This window comes from Zonotrichia leucophrys, chromosome 5 (assembly GCF_028769735.1).
Source record: "Zonotrichia leucophrys gambelii isolate GWCS_2022_RI chromosome 5, RI_Zleu_2.0, whole genome shotgun sequence".
NCBI lineage: Eukaryota > Metazoa > Chordata > Aves > Passeriformes > Passerellidae > Zonotrichia > Zonotrichia leucophrys.
Window position 1 is genome coordinate 15,112,071 of NC_088175.1, and position 22,921 is coordinate 15,134,991.

At 39.3% G+C, this 22,921-nt stretch overlaps 1 protein-coding gene across 1 annotated transcript in view; it reads left to right on the forward strand.

Annotated features, from left to right (window-relative positions):
• The first annotated feature begins 299 nt into the window (after positions 1-299).
• Positions 300-22,921, forward strand: part of SEL1L (SEL1L adaptor subunit of SYVN1 ubiquitin ligase) — a 32,949-nt gene continuing 10,327 nt past the window's right edge. The window contains exons 1-14 of the mRNA XM_064713940.1: positions 300-480; positions 7,522-7,559; positions 7,908-8,130; positions 11,294-11,461; positions 12,035-12,140; positions 13,847-14,009; positions 15,475-15,528; positions 15,610-15,669; positions 16,287-16,368; positions 16,676-16,830; positions 17,569-17,625; positions 18,603-18,671; positions 21,144-21,221; positions 22,370-22,432. Of these exons, the coding sequence (XP_064570010.1) occupies positions 387-480; positions 7,522-7,559; positions 7,908-8,130; positions 11,294-11,461; positions 12,035-12,140; positions 13,847-14,009; positions 15,475-15,528; positions 15,610-15,669; positions 16,287-16,368; positions 16,676-16,830; positions 17,569-17,625; positions 18,603-18,671; positions 21,144-21,221; positions 22,370-22,432 (1,410 nt within the window). The 5' untranslated portion in view covers positions 300-386. The remainder of the gene's footprint in view (positions 481-7,521; positions 7,560-7,907; positions 8,131-11,293; positions 11,462-12,034; positions 12,141-13,846; positions 14,010-15,474; positions 15,529-15,609; positions 15,670-16,286; positions 16,369-16,675; positions 16,831-17,568; positions 17,626-18,602; positions 18,672-21,143; positions 21,222-22,369; positions 22,433-22,921) is intronic.

Here is a 22,921-nt window from a genome sequence, read left to right on the forward strand (position 1 = left end):
ACGTAGTCCCTGCCCCGCCGCGGGCCCCGGGCGCACACGCTCCCAGGCGGCGCCGCGGCCCTCGCAAGGAGCTGTGGGTGCTGTAGGAACGGCGCACGAGCCAATGGAAGGCGCCGTTTCGGAAGGAACCGCTGGCGCAACGGCCCTCGCGCAGACACGTGCGGCGCTATTTGCTAACGGGAGGGCGTGGCGGGCGAGCCGGGCCCCCGCCGAGCCAATCGGAGCGGGCCATGTAGAGCCGGCCGTTCCCCGGGGTTGCGTGTGCTGCTGCCAGCGGCCCGTAGTCGGCCTTCAGCGCGGTCGCTGATTGGTGGCGGCGGCGCGCTGGGCGGGGCGAGAGAGCCGGAGTCGGGGGCGCTCGGCGCGGCCCCTCAGAGCCCAGCGGGATGGGGCGGTGGGCGCGCTGGGTGACCCTGCTGCTGTGCCTGGCCGCGCTGTTGGCCGGAGCGCTGCCCGCGGTCGGAGCGCTTCCCGCGGCCGGTGAGTACCGCGGCCCGCCTCCCTACGCCCCCCTGGGCCCGAGCGCTGCGGCGACATTGCCCCCCGGGCCTGCGGCGGGGGACGGGGGCGCAGGGGTGTCTGTGCGGGTCCTGACGCCTGTAGCGGGGCGCGGGGGCGGCGGCAGCGGAGGAGGTGACCCGGTGCTCTCGCCGGGGCTTTGGGGTGCGTGGGGGCAGCGCCGACCTCGCCGGGGCGCTGAGGCGGCGGAGCGGAGCAGAGCGGGGGGAGCGGCGCTCCTGTCACCTGCGGGGCCGCGGGTGGCGGGACCGGGCTGGCTCGGACTCGGCCTCACCGGCGCTGCTCCGTAGGCCTGGTAGGGGTGGGCGCATTGGTCAGTGCGGTGCCTGCCTTTTGGCAGCTCGTTGGGAGCCCACTTCGTAGGGCTTGTACTGCTTAAGACCGAAATGAGGCGTTTTTTCTCCCTAGAACGCATTTTCTCCCTGAGGCGCTGATAATGCTGATTTCAGCCTTATTAGAACGCTTTTCTCACCTCGATACGTAGAAAACATTTATGCGTCCTGTTTTATGTCCCCATAATATTTCTTTTCCCGTCCCTGTTTTGTTGTTATGCAGCTCGGGTTTTGTCTTTTGTCTGATTCTCATGTGTTGTCATCTACTTCCTTTCCTGGGGTTTCTACCTCCCACACCCTGCTTTCCACCATGGGCTGGTGGGGGGATGTGCAGTGCATTTATTTATAAAGCCAGAAGCCACTACCTTAACGACAGCCATATGCGGTGCTGCTGGGGATTTGCTTTTACACTGTTTCAGGAAAGTAACTTAACCTTTTCGCTAGAGGTAAGTTCAGTGCTTTGGGGTTCGTTTTCACACGTGTGCAGTAGGAAGTTGAACTTTAAAGTAATATTACTGGATTATATGTGCTTTGTAGGTCGCTTTATAAGCCAGCAGGGCACTTTTGAAGTTATGGAAAGAGTACACACAAGTTCTATGAAACCAGAGAGATGCAGCCAAACTTTGGAACTATATGCTCTCATTTATAGTGTATATGACGAAAAAAGGGGCTGTGAGTGTCAGATCTGTTGTGTACGTGGAAGTTAGGTGATAAGGGCTAGTCGGGTGTCCATCAGTGGCTGTGCTTCCATGCACCTCTCCTCCCTTGACTGTTAGTCCACTGTCACAAAGTTGTTTTGTGAGCATGAAGTTCTGATAGTTTAATTCAGCTTGTATAAGCAAAATATTTAGATTCAATTGAACTAATACACTTAATAAGCCATAGAAAGCACAGTACACGGATGTAGGGTTAGAAGCTGTTTACAAACTAAAATTGCTACTGTGATGTCAGACTGTTTACTGATGTCCACAGTTAATTAGGATAGGATGTTGGGAGTCCGTAATTTGGCAGAAAGCTGTGAGAGGAATACATTTCCTGCCCAGTTTTTGACAAGAATCGTGCTGAAAGTTGTCCTCATTTCATGCTTTGATTTCCCAGAGTAGCAGTGTGACTTTGTGTCTTTGAGACTGGTATAAGTCTTGGGACTGTGTATTAAATGCTTCCTTGAATGTCTATAATTGTTTCTAATGTCTGGTCTGCAAAGAGTCATCTGGGATGGGAGTATGGTGGGAGGGATTTTAAGAAGAATGAGTAAAAATGGTCCAAGCATGACATTTCCTAACTTTATGAAGAGTTTTTAATGAGGACTTTTTTTTTTAGTAGTGAATATTTTAAATTTAACTTGAGTATTTTAAATATAACTCTATTGTAATAAACTTCGTTTAAATCAATTTATTGAGAACTTGAGTTGAATGCAAGAAAATTCAAGCCTAAGGGAAGGGGCACTGTGTTTTTTAAAACGTAATATTGCTGCAGATTATGAAGGCATTTAAAATGGGGACTGAGGAAAGACATTAAGAAGCACTGGCAAAAGTAGCTAAAAAATGCTAAGCGTGTGTGTGTTCTCCAGATGAAACTGGCTGTCTTCTGGTCACTGCAGGAGTGATGGCCTTCCCCTGCCGATCACTCATTAGGGACATTGAAAAAATCCTCCTTTTTGTGATTGCTGGTATTATTTGATTAGTGGGATTGTTTCCTCTTGTTCACTAACTAAGGGGTAAAAATCCTCTCATTCTGCCTGAAGAGAGGAAGTGATGCTTCCTCTGACTCCTACGTGTTCCATGGCTAACTTCAGCAACAGGCAGATGTTTTTATGCTGTCCCACTGACTGGTGGGACAAAGGAGCACACTCATATTCCTGTAGGGAACTTCAGTACCTGTTCTTCCATAGCACAGAGCTCAGTGGTTTTCCCTCACCTTTCTGTTTTTACTTACCTCATAGAAAAATATTCCCTAAACTCTTTGCTTTGTTGCCTGGCTGGGAATCTCAGTTCCTACTGAGGAACTCCTGGAGACTAAGCTCTGTAACCAGTTAGCCAGCAATTGCAAGGACACTGGAAAAAAGATTTTTATTCAGGGTGAGGGCTGACCTATATCTCAATCTTGTAGTTGAACTAAAATGAATATGTTGCACAGATTGTGACTGGGAACAACTTACTTGCTGCCAAGGATACTTTGGAACTATTCTTGCTGAATAGGTGCCACTTAAGGATTTTACTTAACTCACTGCATGTTTTAATGGGAATAGCATCTATGCTATTGAGTCTGTTTCTGTGCTGAATATATCAGTCGAAAAAATTGATGAGAAGCGGTTTGAGGTAATTTTTTCCTTTAGATTTTCTTCTTTCCTGCAAGAACTGGATAAGCAGAATTTGCTTCCTCTTTCAGTAGACATTGAAAGTCACTTGCACAAAAACAACATTGAAAGAAATTGCCAGAAATGCTACAGAAAATCTCTCACGGGTGCTCTAAAGCAGTCACTGCCAAACCATTTCTGTTCGTGCACCCCTCTCTGGAGAAAGATTTTTGAGCATGCATTTTACATGTATTTTTTTGCAAGTTAAACATTCATATACTCTTGTCCTAACATGCTATGTGCCTCATAAGACATGCACAAAAACACAAGTGAAAGAAGAATGAAATAAAGGTGGAATGACGGCTGTATTAAGAAAAGTTTTATGTATTAACAGTCCAAAAGGTATGTTATTCCTGCAGCCCCGGTGGGTTGGCTGGCGTACTCCCTGAGATGAGCACACCACTGGGGAGATCCCTGCTCCCAGCAGAAGCCCACTGGTTGCTTTGTTGTCACGGTGTTTGAGGCTTGAAGAGCTTGGCAAAAGCTAGAAGGAAACTGACAGCAATAATCAGTTAGGGATTCATCAGAGCTGGGGGAGACTGCTTCATTACTGAGTTGTTGGCTGCTTCCTGAGTGTGGGTGACCGGTTTAACATTGAAACTAGTGGTGTTTCTTGTCTGGGAGTAGCAGCCCTTTAGGTTTGTGGGATGTCAGTTATCTGTTCTTCTAGCGCGGCAAAACTTTGGAACTGTTGCACTCCCTGAAGCTAATGACGTTATTGCTGAATCACACTGCATGGCTCTTCTGGTTTGTACCCTTCTCCCCTTAGTGCTCTCTTGAAAGCAGTAATTCCCACAAAATGGTAGGCGCTTTATCCAGCACATGGTAGGATCTTTTTCTTTAGCATAGGCTGCCAGAGCACTTTTCCTATATTTACATAGCATGCTTGAACACTGGCCTTTCTAATTGAGGAAAAATTAATACTTCTTAAAGCTGATTTTAGTTGTATGTGAGCTGGTGGATGGTTGAAAAAAGATTTTGGTTCTGTGAAGTGCTTTAAAGTCCTAGCTGGGTGTGAGAGCACCCAGCAATGTCTACAGCTCATCACTGTTTATAAGGGAAGCATTCTGTACAACATTGTCAGCTGCACACTTGAGCCACAGGTATCTTTGCCTACCTTTTCCTTTTAGTAGATCATTTTACTCCCTAACTTGTTTTACAAATTGTGAGATTGGCCTTTTAGAGGAGGTTTATGGAAATAGACAGCCTTGGTAACAGATCCAAATGGTATTAATAAAAAAAACTTATTTACTTTTTATAATTGAAGGGTGGAAAAACAAGCTAAACTATCAGCTTTAATCTCTGAAACAGGTGCATAAACATAACATCTGTGACTTCGTTCAATAGCTCAGCCTTGACTAATAAACTGTTCTTAGGCCCAGCTGTGACCTTTCATGGACCTTTCATTAACACTTTCAGAATAGTTTTAACAGTTTCCTAGGAGTAAACACACTTCTGTAAGTGGGTGCATGTTAGTCAGCAGTTCTGTGAAACAACAAGGCTGTAAGTGATCCCTCCTTTAGTCATGCTCTTCATTATCTCTGCAACCTCATCTGCCTACCTTAGAAAAAGTCTCAAAGCTAAGAAAAATTAATATTTTGGTTTTGCTTTAGTGCCTTTTGGAACCACTGTGTGAAAACAATCATTCAACCACAACTTCTCAGTAACAAAGCTGGTTTCTTCAGAGAAAATTTAAATGATGCAATAGAATGGAAATAGGTTTATTTACTTTAGAAGAAGAAAGAGCAAACACTTAGTGAGCTCTAGCTGATGTTACTCAGGTGTCTCTTGACTTTCAGTTTAGTAAACCTTTTGCATATGAAGTTACAATAGAATTGTTCTTTTATATGTGTGCATAGACAATATAACCTATTTATATTTATTTTTGTGTGGTCTTTTGACATAAAGTGAACCTACCATTGCAGATTGAAATCAGTTAGTGAAGCCTTCTCTGAAATGTTAGAAAGCTCTAGTGCTGTCAGGCATATAGGCTGGTTTAGTACGGACAAAAACAATCAATCTAGCTGTATAGCTGTCAAAAAAACCCAAACATATTACCTACTGCAATAGCAGGTACTTTATAAGTGCTTTGTATATATTAGAAGGAGCACACAAGCTACTGGATAGGCTACCCTTAGTTTTCCTGCTCTCCAGAAGCATGTCTGGATATCTTGACAAGCTCTGAAGTTTGTAGGTAGCCTTTGGTCTAGATCAAAGTTATTTAGGTAAATAGAATGTAATATGGGAAACATGGTAAATGACAACTTCATTCATAATTTCAAAATAGAAACACCACCAAGTATCCTAAATATATGTGTACTTTTACTGAATTTAAAGACCAATTGTCATATCATGATCTGGAGTGTCAAAGTTCAGTGGCAGAACTACTTATGATTTATTGCAATCACCCTTATCTGTTTGGTTCCTCAAGCTGCTAAGCCCTGAGGTCTCTGCCAAAAATGCAGCTAGCCTTGTTTGTCCTTATGCCTCATAGTGGTTTTGTTTTTTTTTTTTTCCAAATTGGTGTTTGTTCTTATGCTGTCTTGGTTGCTCGTTGCAGGGTGTGTTTCATCTGGGGTGCCCTGCTGTCTCCACAAGTTTTTCTGAAGTGTTCTACACACTTTCATTTTCAGACCTGTAGAGTACAGCTGCGTACCCACATCAGCTGTTCTAGATCCTTTTTAATTCCACAACTGCTGGCAGTCAAACTCTTTGAGCTTTACATCCTCTTCACCATCCTCAACAGGCTGTTATTTATATGTCTCAGTTGTACTCATCTCATCACCATAGTTTTGCAGCTTCACTTACAAGTCTTCACATTTTTCCTTAATTTCTGTTATGCTGTTGCTGCTTAAAGTTGAATTCTCCCTCATCTTTTCACTTGTTCCAACCAAAGGTTGTACTTCAAGTAACAATATGGAATCTAGATTCCAGAAAGCAATTTCCAAGATTAACCCTTTCATTGCAAGGGTTATAGTAGTAGGCTTTGAAACATGACCCAATGAAGTGTCATGTTTGGAATTTGTTGCTTCAGAGATGGTTTATCTCTGGTAAGTCACTTTACTTGCATGAGAATAAAAATTGTGCAAGTTTTGTTTGCTGCTAAGTGCTTGCAGGAGTCAGCAGAATTCTATAAACTGTTGCAAGTGTTTGTGCAGGTAGCCTTTCATGACTAACTGTAGCATACTAAATGTATCTCATGTACGGGGCATTCGTTTCTATCAGTTTAGACACCTTTTCCAGTCACAGCGCAGGTCTCCAGCCCATCTTTGCTTTGCCACTGCTACAGGGCATTGTGCACCCCAGAGCCTCAAAAAGGAGGATTTCTAACCTAGGAGGAGTTAGTGGCAGCTTTGTTAAGTGGTCTCTTTGTTTTGAGCTTTTATTTTAATGTGAGAGAGAGGGAGGCCTGTGGCATCTTTTTTCAAACGTAGGGAGGTCTGTTTGCTGAAATGAGGTGGTATCAGATACTGATGACTCTGAACAGTCACATCTCAGTGATGTTAATTTTATTCCCATCAAAATGATAGCACTGACCAAGTTGTTTGAAGCCCATTTTAGTTAAAGGAACAGAACAATTGCTGCAGAAAAAATTCAGAAAAACAATGATAAAGCTGTCATAAATAAGCTTTTCTAATTATCTTCACCTTTTTACACGTATTCCTTTAATGTCTGCCTAATAGCCTTTCTTGGTTATCATTTCTTCCCCTTCCAATCTTTCTAATCAAATATCATATAGCTTTTAGACAAGAAAGATGACAGTTAAACAAGACTTGCATCTCTTGAAGAGTATCTTAAAGACAAACTAATTCCACACAGTTTTGAAGAGAAACCTCTATATAAAGGTTTGAATATGCTGCTCAGGCAGAATGAATTGGCATTCTAAAAAGGACAATGTTTAATTATAAGCATGGGGGTATGAATACAACTTTCTGGTCACTACTGAAGCTGTTGGTACTAAGGCTGATTTGGTGACTAAACACCTTATGTTCCACAGTCCTTTTTCACTTCATGAATGCCTTTTTAAGTAGTTCACTTGGACTTGAACCATTCAGACTATGTCTTGGGTTTAGAAAAAACACTCTTTTTTCACTATGGAACACACTGTTGTGTTGGCATAATTTAAGGAAGAGAATCACCCCTGAAACATTTGATTCCTCCTCGTCACAGTTATAAGGCTTTTCTGAAGTGTATTAGTCAACTTAGTACACTAGAATATTTCAGAACTACGGTACAGCATTGTAAATAAAGCTTTGATTTTTGAGGTAGTTACTCATGGAAAAGCATTTTACTGACTTATAATGTCTCTTCTAGATGAAGAAGGAAATCAAGATGAATCACTGGAGTCAAAGGTGAGGAGATAAGTTTCTAGTCATTCTGATTTACCTGTGGAGTGAGAGCAAAGGTCTGAAATTCAGAACAATAATTTGATTTTAGATTTTAAGTTTTTCTGTAGTTCTTGCTGTCTCATTAATTTTTGTGTGCATCAGAGAAATTAATACTGGGTTACAAGTTGGAAATTTTTTTCTTTGAAGACCTGAAAGGGATACAGGCAATGAGAGCTGATAGAGGTAGCTCAGCTTAGTTTTGGTTTGACTGTTTAATTAATTAACTGTATCTTTTAAGAAGTTTTTAAATGGATTTTAAGCCAGCTGCTGCTTCTCTCTAATCTTCTAAATGATGTGGCTGCTTTCCTTCAGACTTTGTCTGCAGAGGACCAGGTAAAGGATCATTCCACAGGAACTCGAGTGGTCGCAGGTCAGATCTTCCTTGAATCTGGGAAATCAGACTCTCAATCAGAGAATGAAGAGAGCTTTCACAGTCAAGAAGAGGAAAAAGAGAATTCGCTGGAAGAGTTGAACTCTCTAGAAATGTCAAATCTATTAAATAAGGATTTGGAAGAAGCAGAAGTACAGAGTCCAGGTAACTGCTCACAGACTTTTGAACAAGTGGCAGCATAGATGAGTAACTCCAGCATGGGGGTGAACACAAACAGTAATTTTGAACATATAAAATAACAAGTGTCTTAACCTTTCTGCAATGGAGTGGTAATTGCTACCTTTTTCATTAGAAATAGCATCAAAATGTTTGAAAGGTACTGTAATTGAAATGAATAGTTATTTTCAGATGCATTTGAAGGAATTTTCTGTTTTTCTTACTGTTTCTGTCTTGCTGGTAAGCTTTAACCATCAAATAGAGAAGGCCCTGATTTCTTCAAATAGAAGTCAATTACAGATTCTGTGCTCTGTATGTGCACCAGCAATACAAAGAGAAATTTGCATCAGTCTTTTTCAATCCCATGGCTGTTTGCCTGGTGAGTCAGTTGACAGAAAAGGAACAAATAGTAATGTAAAGACAAGCTTCCTGGAACAGCATTGAGAGCCACAGGGCAGCATCTGAACTGCATGTTAACTTCAGGAAGTTTTTGAATATAAGTAATATCTTATGTCTTGGGCCAAAATTTCCAGGAAATTCTAATATGGCTTTTTTATTACATAATGTTATGATTTTTTGTTTTGCAGTTGGTAGTGGATAATAACAAGATGGCACAGTTGAGTACCTTAACCTATGCAGCAGACTTTTCTTTTTTTACTTGTCCATAGAAAGTAAACCTTCAATATTACTGAAAAATACAGTTGTGTTGTACTAATGATAGTTGTCTTCTCAACTCATACTGAAATGTCAAAAGAAAGCAGAAGCTATGAAATGAGCTCTATCATGTAATGACTGGGTGTTTTCTAAGCTGTTTCCTTATTAGAGCAGAACTAATATCAGTTTGTGGAAACTCAGTAATAGGCTTAACCATTGCTGTGTTGTTGTTTGATGCTGTGTTGTACAGGAAAAAAGTATGTAAAATCCACTAAATATCTTTCTGCCACAAAACAGTGAGCTAAGCACCATATTTAGTCAGTGCAGTCTATTTCAAAAGTGAACTTGAAGATACTTTTAATCTCATACAAAAATATATCCAACTGGCTTCTCAGAACTAAGGTTTTTAACTACCTATCAAACATACTACAAGTGACTTTCAAAAACCATAAGTTTGACTTGCACAGTTCTTGGAACATCTTGGGAATTAAATAAGCAGTGTGAATTGAGGGGTTTTTCATTTTAAAAAAGCAATTCTAAAAAAAAAGTATGTGTTTTATGTTAGGAGAGAGAAGTGCTAAAGGACAGCTTTACAAACGCTTTTACTGAGCATCTATCTGAAGTACAGATGTTACACCTCCAGATGAGCTGCTGGTGACAGGACTGCATTAAGGGACATAAAAGCTTTTCTAAAAACAGTTTAGCTACTGTGTGTGGTCACAACATTGCATGGAACAAAAGTATATCCTGAAAATTTCCATATATGTTTTATAGGATATAGAAGAAAAAAATCACTTATTTAGAATTAGTGCAAGTAAGGGTTTTAAGTTCCTAAGAAAGTTTTCCTGCTCTCTTGTGATGAGTGATGAGATCGTGTGTAAAGAAAATTATATTTCTTTAGTTATTGCTATTTTGTGTTTTAGAGTTTTATAACACTGAAGTTCCATACTAACAGTTTTTGCTGAAAATTGCTCACAAGTTTATAAAGAGCTGGCAATTCCTGTTGCACTTACTTTCCTTATTTGGAAGAATCTTACCGTAATATTGCCAGTACTTATAAGTAATCTATAATTGGTTTCCTGCAGCTTAAAGTATGAAACAAGACATATGTAAATTAGGACAAATATAATTAAATACCGTGTATTTTATTCAGAGATAGTAAAGAGGGAAATTGCTTCTGGAGCATTTGGACTGACAAAAACTAATTTATCCTCTGGGTAATTTGTTTGCCTCACTTAGTATTTATCAATGTCTAAGTACATAAATAACTGTTGTGAACATTAACCTGTGATTGCATTGCTGTGTTGCTCTTGGGATTAGTCTCTATTATTATTTGGGAACAAAAACAGCATTATGGTTGAATTTAGAATTTAAAAAATGCAAAGAGGGGTGCATTGGGGCAGAGTAATTTCGTAACTTTAGTATGCAGCTACATCTCATGCAGAGCCTCTGTAAAACTGCTTTCCACACAGGAGACAAGGTACAAAACAGTACAAATAAAACCAAGAGTTCTCAAGGAGTGCTCCTGGACTTGGAGCTTGTTCAAAGGACAGTGGTGAGAGTTCCCATAAGTTGTAGTTACATGAACCCTTAGCAGGAGCTTGTATATTACTTTGTAGGTAACAAATGTCTGAAATTATTCCGGGCTAGTTGCATATTAACACATGATTTTTGAGCGCAGTTACTGAAAATAAGAGTTTCTCTCTTCTGATGTAATTAACTTGGAGTGATGTGGTGGAACCTGTGTCAAGTTACGAAGAGCAGTTTGAACAGGTCCAGCTATACCTGAAGACTTTCTTTTGCTTCAAAAAATCAGCATGAAATATTTGAATTAGTATAGTCTTTAGACCTTTCAATTATAAACCCTCAAAGAACTAATTTTCTCTGTAACTACAAAAATTAGAGTTAACTTGAAAAAACTCTATAATTGACATTGTCAGTTGCATGATTTTGCAAATGTTTTCAAATTAAGCTGAACCCAACTGTTTGATTTAGCTTAGTGAAAGAGGAAAGCTTTTATAAAAGTCTAACTGAAATAATTCCATCTTGAAAACCTAGAGAGAGAATTCTTAGTCTTCATAGAAGATTGATTTTTATTTTAAAATATTGTGATATTGGAATCAGTAACATTTGAAGTTTTAGTGCATGAGAAATGATAAATTGTGTTGTTCAAAGCCATTTTGAATGCATCTAAATATATTGGCAAAATGAAATAATGATTTTAATCTTAGTATTTTCAGGAGTAGAAAATTACCAAACTCATAGTGGTGAGAATCCTTTCATCTACATCATAGTGATTTCACTTAAATCTTTTCATATAGTTGTGTGTTCAAGTGTACTCCCTGCTGATACTCCAGTACTTTCAATATAGCATTTTGTCATGTGTGGTGTTGTGTCGTGATTGTGCCTAAAATCAACATAGGAGCACTTTTCTGTTTGTAACATATGATTTAAATTTAGGAATAAAGGAGAGTAATTGCTGGGTGTGTCTTTTCAGTTTTGACAGCTATTGGAGGCACTGCAGATGGTGAACCTTGCCACTTTCCATTTTTGTTTATGGAGAAGGAATATGCAGAGTGCACTGCCGATGGGCGGGAAGATGGCAGGCTGTGGTGTGCAACAACCTATGATTACAAGAAAGATCAGAAGTGGGGCTTCTGTGAATGTAAGCAACCTTTTGGCTTGTTCTTGTTCAAGGAATGCTTTTTTAGGCTCGTGTTTCCAGTCCTCTTAATGCTCTTGATTTCAGGATGGCCACTTAATACCATAATAAACAGTAGTTATAAAGGCAAAGTTTTCATGATGGAAGACGTTTTAAAAAATGCCAATTCCCAGACCTGATTTGGAAATTGTGCAATGGAGGCATCTATATAACTGTTTCTGAGGCTGTAGGAGGATAGAGGTTTGACAGTGTTGCCCATTATACTTCCTGATTTGTTGCACAAAGGCAACCCTTCTCTAGGAAATGTCCTTCTGAAGGAGCAACCTGCACAGCTTGCTTTTGAGCAAGGAATAAAAAGAACATTTTATCAGCAAGCTTATGCATGAGACATCACACAAGAAGAAATCATCTGCTAATATACCAAACACATCCATTAGAGAGCCTTTTGTAATCACTTTGTTTGTCTTCAAAAGCAAGTTTCTGGCTGTACTTACCCTTTAGAATGAAAAGGAATTTTGAGAGGATAGTCTTCAGTGGTATAATTTGAGTTCTTAATGTACACTTTTTTTTTTTTAGCTGAAGAGCAATCTAATAAGAGAAGGCAGATGCAAGAAGCTGAGGATGTATATCAGATTGGAATGAAAATCCTTAATGAAAGTAGTAAAAAGGCTCAGAAGAAAGTGTAAGTATACCTCATCTGCCCCCACAGGAGAAGGATGATATGGCTGGTCACTTTTGCTTAACTCAAAGAACTTGAATGAGCTGTCCTGAGATTTTGAGCTTTATTGGACTCAACATCAAACCATGCAGTGATAGAAGAGAGATAGTAAATACAGGGTATTTAGAAAAAAAATTATGCCTGCATTCCTTTGAATGCAGTAAAAATTGTGTAAGATTAATTTCTGGAGAGTGGGTGTCATCAAAACATTGACTTAATGCAAGGTGATGCTGCAGTTCTCTAGCTCCAGTTTATAGATGGCAACTGGCCAGGAAAAAAACTGAGAATGTGTTATGAGATAATTGCCCTTTTCACATGCTTCTTGCAGTCTGGTTCTCATTCTGCTTCAAAGATGAAGTGGGAAAAATTGGCATCTCTTGTCCTGCTCTGTTTTTTCTCCTGCTTTCTGATGGTTTTGGTCACCATAAAAATAGTATTAAACTTAAAATTAACAAATCATTATAATTCTAATGATTAATTTTCATAGAAAGAAGAGGGTAATGCTTGTAGACAAATAAAACAATTAGAAATTAGTGTTCTGTTCATTCTACTTTATTTTCTGAAGGCATCCAATTACTGATTAAATAGCTCTGGACTTACCACTGTAATTTAGAGTTGCTATGTTAATTTAGATCTTCCTCCTATTCATGTTGACAAGTTCCTCAGTAAGTGGTGACTTCTGCTGATTAATATGTGAGGACTATAACTATTTTAGATTAATTTGTGGGAATAAGGGAGTGTATTTCTACTTTGTCAGGGAAAGTGAGGAACATCTAAAGTTGTTTGCACCTTGGCAAAGACAAAGAGAGGCAATGCCTTTTGGTTTCTGAGTAGCATTTTTAGAATAAAATAGTGTAAGAATTCTAAAACAATATTAGGTATTAGTTCTCTTGTACACCTTAAACTTTCTTAGAAGATGAACTTCTCTGAGGAACCAGGTATGCCTCAGTCTGTCCTAAAGAACAAGAACATGCCTGGGAATTGAAAGGAGGAGAGGTAAATGAAAATCTTGCAGTGCTCTCAAAGGTCCCTGAGGCTAAGCTGGGGCAGGCTTGCTGATACTGTGTAACCCTGTGTGTAAGGTTAGGAGGTTTTTAATTGCTGTGAAATTACTTTGAAGGGCTACCAGTTCTGAGAGTGGAATAGAAAGAGAAGTATCCAGAGATCCCCCTGTTTGTTAGCATGACTTTTTCAGCACAGAATTGATCACATATTCTGTTATCTTGGGCCCAAGGCTTGGTGTTTTCACTGGAGTGGTTTTGTACTCAGATTGTAGAGAATACATCGTCTTTTTCAGGCTGCTTCTCTTTACTGTGATATACAAGACTGTTACAGGAGTGGTTCTACTGGACACCTAGTACAGAAGTAAAAATTGTTGCTACAAAATTATCATTTGAGCTTACATTTCTTGTATGTCTTAGAGGAGAGGAAATGCATACTGCTTTGCCTATGGAGTAGAGCAAACATTAAAATTCAGCTTGTCCGTTAACTAAATCATGTGTTGTTGCTTATGTTGATGATTTGTAGCTGGAACAAACGATTGTAGGTAGATGCATTTTTGGAAAATAAAGGCTAAAACAGAGGAACAAAACCCTCTCCAGAATCTTCAGGTTTATAAATGGAATTTGCTACATTGCTCCAAGTTGACAAAGAAATTGTTTTCTCTTAAGAGCATATCAGTATCTTCTGAAAGCAGCTGACATGAATCATACCAAGGCCATGGAGAAAGTGTCTTATGCTTTGTTGTTTGGGGATTACCTGAAGCAGAACATCCAATCATCAAAAGAACTATTTGAAAAACTAACGGAAGAGGGTTCTCCTAAAGGACAAATGGTATGTATATCCTTAGATCCTACAGATGCTCCTATAGGTTTATAAATGAAATAATATAATCTATAAATACAGTGTTTTAGATTGTACTTCCTCTAGGGTGCTTTTATAGATGGCACCTGTACCCTCAAAGTAAGCACAAACACATCTTCTGTTTGAGTTTTAAAATGCTCAACTACCAGTAATATGAGATGGTACTGGTCTTTTAAATTTTTTCCCCTGTTACATGACTGACAACATTGGATGTAGAAGTCAAAAAAACAAGTATGTGTAGGTGACTCCAGCCAACAAACCTTCTGAAACTGTACTTTTTATGTGTTTTTTTGTGCAGTGTTGTGACTTTTTATTTGCAGTTTTATCTGAGATGACACCAGTTTATAATCTAGGAAATAAAAACTCCTAGGAAACTTGACATGTATTTAGTGGATTGGGACTTGCTTTGTCCCTGTGGCTTTGAACACAGAATTATTCATGCTTACTGTTACAAAATGTCATAAAATATGAGTGTTAATGATTTTAATATCCCCATACCTGCATATACTTATTGTTTAGTTATCACTTGTTTTGGAAATGTTAGCTTCTTAAGGAGCTATTAACTTTCTCTTCTCTTTGGCTACCAAATCTACAGCTGCTCCCTGTTTAATGGTGGAGTATCTATTTACCATAGAAAGTAGGAGCATGTTTTCTCTACAGACTTTATCTCTCAGTGATGAACTTGACTTTTATTGATCTAAAATTCAATACTGTCTGCATGAGATAATTTTTGTGTATGCTTTCAGATAGCCTAGAATAGTTGTAGAACACTGAAACATAGACATCTTTATTTATACACTAGTTCTGTGCTACTAGTTTCTATTCTGAGCTACCAGCTGTAACAGGTGTGATAGGTAGATCAATAACTATGTAAATCTTAAGAACAAAAATAACTTCTGAAAGAACATCAGATAAATAGCTCAGAGCATTCTGATTGTTTATATTTATAGTTGCAAGTAACCAGTGGTGGAGCAGATGCAAAACTGTGGATTTATAAGATCTGTCAATCAAACAGTACGAGTCTTCTGTGCAAGGCTGTGGTTCACAGATGTTTACACTGGTGTCTGAGGCAAACTGGGTACATGAATAACCTGACAGATACTGCTTAGCTTCACTAGAGGGTCTTTAGACTGGGATACTTTGACTGTTTGGGACCTTTGGATCTACACTTGATATTCTGGGAAGTAGTAGTTTGCTCCTTGCATTTGATTCACTTGTCTGAATTCTGGTGAAACACTAATTTATGTTAGCATCCTAAGCAACTGAATGATTTTGAAACTTCATACTTGGAAAGGGGCAGGGAAGAGCATACATATAGGCAGACCAAACTGAAGGTAGAGCTTGGCATACTCTTTGCAGCTTTGAATCTCTGTGCCCATGTATTCCAGGAGAATTAATCTGTGGTTTTTTAAAATGTGTGCTTTTGTATTTCTAGGCACTTGGATTTCTATATGCGTCTGGCCTAGGAGTCAATTCGAGTCAAGCTAAGGTAATTTAGAAATTTTCAGTGTGTGGCCCTTTGTTTTCTCTTGGGGACTGATGTTAAATAACGAATTATTTTTATTTTAAGGCCCTGGTGTATTACACTTTTGGAGCTCTAGGAGGAAATCTGATCGCTCATATGATCTTGGTAAGTAACATGGTTAATAACTTTAAACATGCAAGAGTGTTTTTGTACTTCTGCGTTTTCAGTGTTAAGATTTTCTTTCATATGAATACCCCATCCAAATACTACATCATTTTGCTTGCATTGAGTGGGCAGTAGTATCTTCCCCATTATTCTTTTTTAATTCAAGGATGAGTCTGCTCATTTTAAGCTATGCACCACTATGAATTTAGATGGAATTTGTATGTTTAAATCTCTTGACTAAAATCAGAATTATCAGACTTAAAATTTTTGTAATCAAATGAGAACTATGAAAGAGATTATAGAAAATGCTGTTTTAGTCAGTATTGTGGTATTTAAGACCAAGTGCAGTATGTAAATAAAAGGCTTTACAGGTTCACTCTTAAGCATCATTCTACTTATTTGCTTTTTCTTGAGTACTATCTGAACTATACTGGCCATGTTTAACCTTTAATAGTGTCAGTCATTGGTTTTTTTATGTAGCTACAAAGGACTCGTGGCCTTTGTCCAGCCTATTGTCTTGTCAAATCTTGATCAAGTAATGTGAAAGAAGTTTGTAACATTGCAGGCAGTGTATTCTCAAGTAATTGATAGTCCCATATTTGTCATTTCCTTTCTAGGGTTACCGGTACTGGGCCGGGATAGGAGTCCTTCAGAGCTGTGAATCTGCTCTCACTCACTACCGACTTGTAGCTAATCACGGTAACAACTTTTTACTGGGGTACCATTCTTGACCTTCTGTGTCCTTCTTCACCCTTCAACTAGAAGATACTAAAGTACTTCCAGAGCTAATAGTATAAATAGAGAATTTCTGATATTAAACAAGTTATGGCTCTGCATTATGATATGCTATTTTTATCTGTATTGAAATGTCTTGGAGGGTACCAAAGTAATTAATTCTTTCTTGAGTAACAGCTTGAAGCTCTGTAGGCATCTGGTTTTACTAAGTTATGGTGTAACTTCTGTATTGAAAAAAACTGTCTGAAAATTTGTCTCATCTGTTTTCCAGTTGCTAGTGACATTTCCTTGACTGGTGGCACAGTGGTTCAGCGAATTCGCTTAGCAGATGAAGTAGAAAATCCAGGAATGGCAAGTGGTATGCTAGAAGAAGACTTGATCCAGTATTATCAGTTTTTAGCAGAGAAGGGAGATGTACAAGCACAGGTAAGATTCAGTTCCCCTGATGATATTGGGACATTTTCAAGAATTACAGGAACAGCTTTATGAAATATGGAAAGACATTGGCACGTTAGTGTTCTCTTCATCCAAAATCAAGCTGTTTCCTGTTTCTCCCTTAGTTTTTATGTGAAGGACTTATGTTTTAGTGTGTTTAAGGTAGAACTTCGACAGAAAATGCAAACTTTTTTGAAAACAACTTTAGCATCTTAGGAATGAGATCTTGGTTTTCACTAGAAGCCAGCCAGACTCTTTCAAGGATAAGTTCAGATGTTGTGCAGGAAGGCTAGATCAAAATATGGGCCTTGACAAGGGATTTCAATTTCTCACTGGTCCTGCTCTTGCATGACTTCTGCATGCTGCAGACTGGGTCTCTTCTACACACAGTCCAGGAGGGGAGGATGCTAACAGAGGCAAATTGTCCCAAGCCAACCTGGTCATGTATCACTTAACACTTAGGTAGGCAGGATTCAAATGAACAGTTACTACTTTACATCTAGGACAGTATGTTGCTTCTGTCTAGGATAAATTTCCATTTAGGCTAGTGTGAAAAAGTAGGAACTGTACTGTAGTTATTGAATCAAATCTGTGCCTTCAAACTTTGTGGCATCTTTAACTCTCCTATTGTGTACCTTTGTGCATGTAATTAGCTCACCTGTATCTGTATTGCTAGAAAACGAAGTCCCAAGGGAAAAGTGATTTATTTACAATGTAAATTTATTTTAGGTTGGCCTTGGACAGTTGCACTTGCATGGGGGAAGAGGAGTAGAGCAAAATCATCAGGTACCTTTTCTCTATATCTCTGATGCATATTATGCTAGGCAGAGGGGGAGAAAATATGACTGAGAAAGTGGTGCAAAAGTGTGTAAGTACCACTGTGTGGTATGTAACAATTTCAGTAGCCTTGTTCAATAAAAATCTTTATGGGACTAGAAGATGGAACTGATTTTTTTACATAACTAGTTTAAGATTAACCATCTTAAAAATGAGAATGTCAAAAGTAAAGCCTTATCAAGTAGTACTGGAGCTGGCTGAGCTTTTGTAAATGTGGTACAAACTTCATGATGCACTGGGCCTGCATTAGTGATGATAGTGAAGTTGGTGGCTTGCAAGAACATTTTGCTTCTGTAGACAAAACACTAACTTTAAATACTAAAGATATTAAGTGTGCATAGAAAATAGAACTTGTGCAGATGTAAGGCAAGCTGGTTACCTTGATTATGGAAGTTAAAATAGCTAACCTCATCTTGAACTATATATGGAAAAATTGAGAGCTAAGGATGTGTAGTCCTGAATACAGGAATTATTTATTAGTCATCATATTTAAAATACTTCCAGATGACTGTTTTAGGAGGGTTCAGAGATGATAGTGAGTGGTCAGAAGGAGTATAACCAATTTCTGTGTAAAAGTAGAATAGGAATTGGCCCATCTCGCCTATTCTAAATAGGATTTGATGCTACCATAAGAAAGTAAGATTTACCTGTGTAGCTATTAACATAGCATAGTAACAGTTACAGTTTGTTGGGTTTTTCCTCTTCAGTTTTTTGGAATACACTGGTTAGAGGGATTGCTGCTTAATATTTCAATTATATAAGCGAAAAACCCTGTCACATATATTAAATTAGGTGGGATTGGTAACTTTACTCCCAGAAGAATGTGGTAATCTGGCAAACAAATCTACCTGCCTCTACTCCATTTGCAAGAAAAGTTACTCAAATCATAGTGATGGTGATTAAAACACTTGCTTTCTTTTCTACAGCGAGCATTTGAATACTTCAATCAAGCAGCCAATGCTGGCAATTCCCATGCTATGGCTTTTCTAGGAAAGGTAAGATACAAATACTCTCAAAAGTAAGAAAACTGCCTTGCAGTGAAAAATAGAAAATGTCTCCTATTTTCTGCTATCTGTCAATCTAAAACTTGAATTCTGCAATCTAAGGATTGCAGTTTAGCTCCTGTTTTGAATTTTTCTGCAAGATTTGAGTGTTGTAGTGTCTTATGTCTTGTCTAAGTTTTCCTTTACTTTAGGATTTTGGAGGGTTTTTTAATAGTGCCTGAACCAGGGTTTTGGTGGTTTTTTTAATCAAATAATTAAATATTTGTATGTCCTTTTTCTGTAGTGGAATTCAAAACTCTAAATAGGAAACTATTCTTTTCCACACAATGTTTAGGGGAAAACTATGCTTCTCAAAACTTTGCCCATCAGGAAATACTAAGTTGTGAAGGAAATGGGAAGGAAATTCTTCCAGTTTCATTCTGTGTAGAGAATTGAGGCATCTGAGTCAGAAATGACAATAGGGCTGTACTTATTTTGCACTAAAGCTTGAATCTCTCTGCAGGGTGGGCCTTTGTTTCAGTTATATCAGATTTAAGGGTTTTTTGTCTAAGGGCAGATCTTACCTGACCAATTTGGTTGCCTTTTGTGATGGAGTGAAAACAATGGTCAGCAAGGGAAGAATGTCTGATATCAGCTATTTAGATTTCTGTAAGGCCTTTGGCATGGTCCTGTGCAACATCCTGGTCTTCAAATTGGAGAGACATGGATTGGAAGGGTGGAATATCTGGGGAATAAGGAATTGGCTGGATGGATATAGCCAGAGAGTTGTGATTAATGGCTCTATGTCCAGGTGGAGGCCAGTGACAAGTGGGGTCCCTCAGGGCTCTGTTCTGGGTCCAGTGCTCTCTAATACCTTCACCAGTGGCACACACAGTGAGATCAAGAACAGCCTCTGCAAGAACTGCCACCAAGCTGAGCAGTGCAGTGACACAACAGAAGGATGGGAGGCCACCCAAAGGGACCTGGACAAACCTGAGATGTGGGTCCATGAGAACTTCGTGAAGCTCCATAAGTGCAAATGGGAGGGCTGTACGAATACTGGTGCGGACTGGGAGATGAGCTTACTGAGAGCAGCCTTATGAAGGACTTGGGGGATCTCATGGGTGAAAAGCTGGACATGACCCAGCAATGTGCACTTGCAGCCCAAAAGGCACACATCATCCTGGCCTGCATCAAAAGAGGAGTGGCCAACAGGCTGAGGGAGGCAATTCTCCCCCTTTACTCTGCCCTTGTGAGACCCCACCTGGAGTACTTGGTCCAGGTGTGCAGTCCTCAGCACAGGAAAGACATGGACCTGTTGGAGTGAATACTGAGGATCAAGATGATCAGAGGGATGGAGCACTTTCCAATGCAATCAGGCTGAGACAGCTGGGGATTTTCAGCCTGGAGAAGAGAAGGCTCCAGAGAGACCTCACTGCAACCTTCCAATACCTAAAGGGATCTTACAAAAAAGAGGGAGAGCAACATTTTGCACAACAGGTAGTTATAGGACAAGGGGGAATAGTTTTAAACTAAATGAGGAGAGATTTAGGCTGAGTTAACATTCAGAGCCAAAACTCTTTATTCAGAGGGTGGTGAGGCAGTGGAATGGGTTGCCCAGAGAAGTTGTGGGTGTCCCATCCCTGGAGGTGTTCAAGGTCAGAGTGGTTTGGGGCCTCAGCAACGTAGTCTAGTGGCTAGCATCCCTGCCCATGGCATGGTAGTTGGATCTAGATGATCTTTAACCCAATCTGTTGTATGATTTTTAATTTAAAGCACAATTGGCAGACTGCTGGCAGTGATTATAGTGCACTACTGCTTTGAAGGCTATTTAGGTCACTTGTCTGAGATCTGGGTTGCAGACTACCTTCAGCCTGTGAGGAGCTAAATCCTTATTACTCCGTTTGAGTACCTTCTAAGGTTAGGCTACAGTAAGCACCAGCTCTAGATCATCTTTTTCAGGCTGTCATTGTAGTAGAGGATTCAAAATTAATATCCTTAAAGCCTAAAAAAATAGCATAATATGCTGTTCAAGGCACCTGACAGAAGAGATTGCAGTTCCTGCTTTCTCTATTGGTTGTTCTATCACTAGTTATTGTTGAAGTTAACTGTTTAGTAACCAATTTTTGCTTTGTTTTTGCAAATACAGTTTGATTTCCAATACAGTTTGATTTTCACTGGTCTCAAGATTTTTTCTTGATTGTGTGTTTTTCACTGCGCATTAGGAGAAATTAAAAATGAAGGGTATTGTCCTGAAAAAAATTAATTTTATGGGCAATTAATTTCCATCCACAAGTTAAACTCTGAGTTTTACAGCAGAGATGTATTTTCTGCTTCTGGACAAGTTTTAATGATTTTTCAGTATTGTGATGGAATAATTTAAGTACAGTAACTCCCTCTCAATATGTAAAGTGAGGATGCTTCATGGTCTTCATGCTAAACTGAGTACTTGGGCTGTTCTTCAGTAATGGATTTCTCTTTCAGATGTATTCAGAAGGAAGTGATGTTGTACCCCAGAGCAATGAAACAGCCCTTCAGTATTTCAAGAAAGCTGCTGATATGGTATGATTACTTGTAAGGTGAAACTACAACATGTGCACTAAGTTGATAAGCTCTGAAATGCTGCAAATGCTTCATGTGCTCTTCCATGACAGAGGCAGACACCTATTCCCAGCTCCTCTCCCAGATGAAGTAGCCCATAATCTTGCTTGCCTAAGATGTCAAAAACAACTCTGGCCATGGTGCTTCATAAAGCTCTGTTCAGCATAAGGAGTCTAGCTCTCATGAATAAAGTCTGACTCTATTTCATAATTATGAAATACTGTCCACCTAAATAGTCTGCAATTCTGTGAAGTGCTAGTGTTTGTTAATTTGAAGTTGTCCTGTCACAGGAATTTACAGTGCTTCTGTTAAGTGAATATGTAATAGTTTTATACTTCTCGTCTCATTGGACTGTTTCCTCTTTGGGATGTTGTTTTTTGATCATGTTAATCCCTTGTATCTGTCTTTGATATATACCTTATGGTAGTGTTTGTGCAATTAAAACACTCCAGGAAAGGTGTTCAGCATGTGAAACACAATAGATTAAGTTCTGAAGAAACTGTTGGAAGATAAGTACCTTCATGGTTCTTATATTCCACACCCTGAATGCTGTTCCCCAACTCTGTGCTAAAGTGAGGATCTCTCAATGTGCTCACCCTGCATTGACTGAAACTTTCTGATGTGTCCCGTTGCCTGTCCTGGCACTGAAGTAGTGCCACAGTGCCTGCTTTTGCATGGGCAGTGGTTAGCAATGTAGCCCACAGGACAGCCACCACTTCACCCTTAACATGGGTTCTTAGAGTTCCTGGAGTTGTTTTGGGAACTTCTGTAGCACCCAAAACATTTTGAAGTTGGAAAGACTAAAGATCAGTAAACTATTAATGTCCCATCTTTCTAAGGTTGTGTTCTACATCTTGTATGACACTGTAAACGTGCACAGTAAACTTTCATAAATAATATTGAAAGCTTTTCCCTGTTCATCAACTGTGTAGTTACTGAATAAAAGTTACTGTAAATGCTGTTTCCTCCCTAAATAAGTATTACTAGGAGCAAAAAATTAATTTCTGTTGAGTACTGTATGTTTTCATTATGTTCAAGACATACCAGATTTGAAAAACATACATGTAGGTTTTGCCTCTCTTTTCAGAAGTCTTTTTCTGTGTTTTCAGGGTAATCCGGTTGGACAGAGTGGATTAGGAATGGCTTACCTCTATGGAAGAGGTGTTCCAGTGGTAAGCTTTTGACCGTCGTCTTTCTAATCATAGGTGTTTGAGTGACTTTTTGTTGTCAACAGATTTTTTTTTCTGGAGGGAAGTACTGTGGAAAGCTTAATTGTGAAGATTTCTGTTATGTTGAAAATTCCTTGAGGAAATCTGTAATGTAAAAAAAATGCACCATGGAATTGGCAGCTATGAAAGAAACATCCTGATTTTGCTCTCAGAAGCTTGAAAATGTTGCTTAAGCTGTTAGAAATGCATAGAAGTGCGCATTTTAACAGGAGATTTGAGCTTGTCTCTAATTTTCTTGTGAAAAAAAAACCCAAATCCTAACTGGCCCCATTTTGTGACTCTTGTGGGAGTGGAAGAAACTCTGAAGCTTTTAATTAGTTCATTTGCTTTATTGCTTTTCCCACAGGAAGGTTTCTTGTCAAATGTTTTATATTTAGCTATGCAAACAGATACTCAAAATTTGAAGTAGCCCAAAGTTGAGGAAATAAGTGT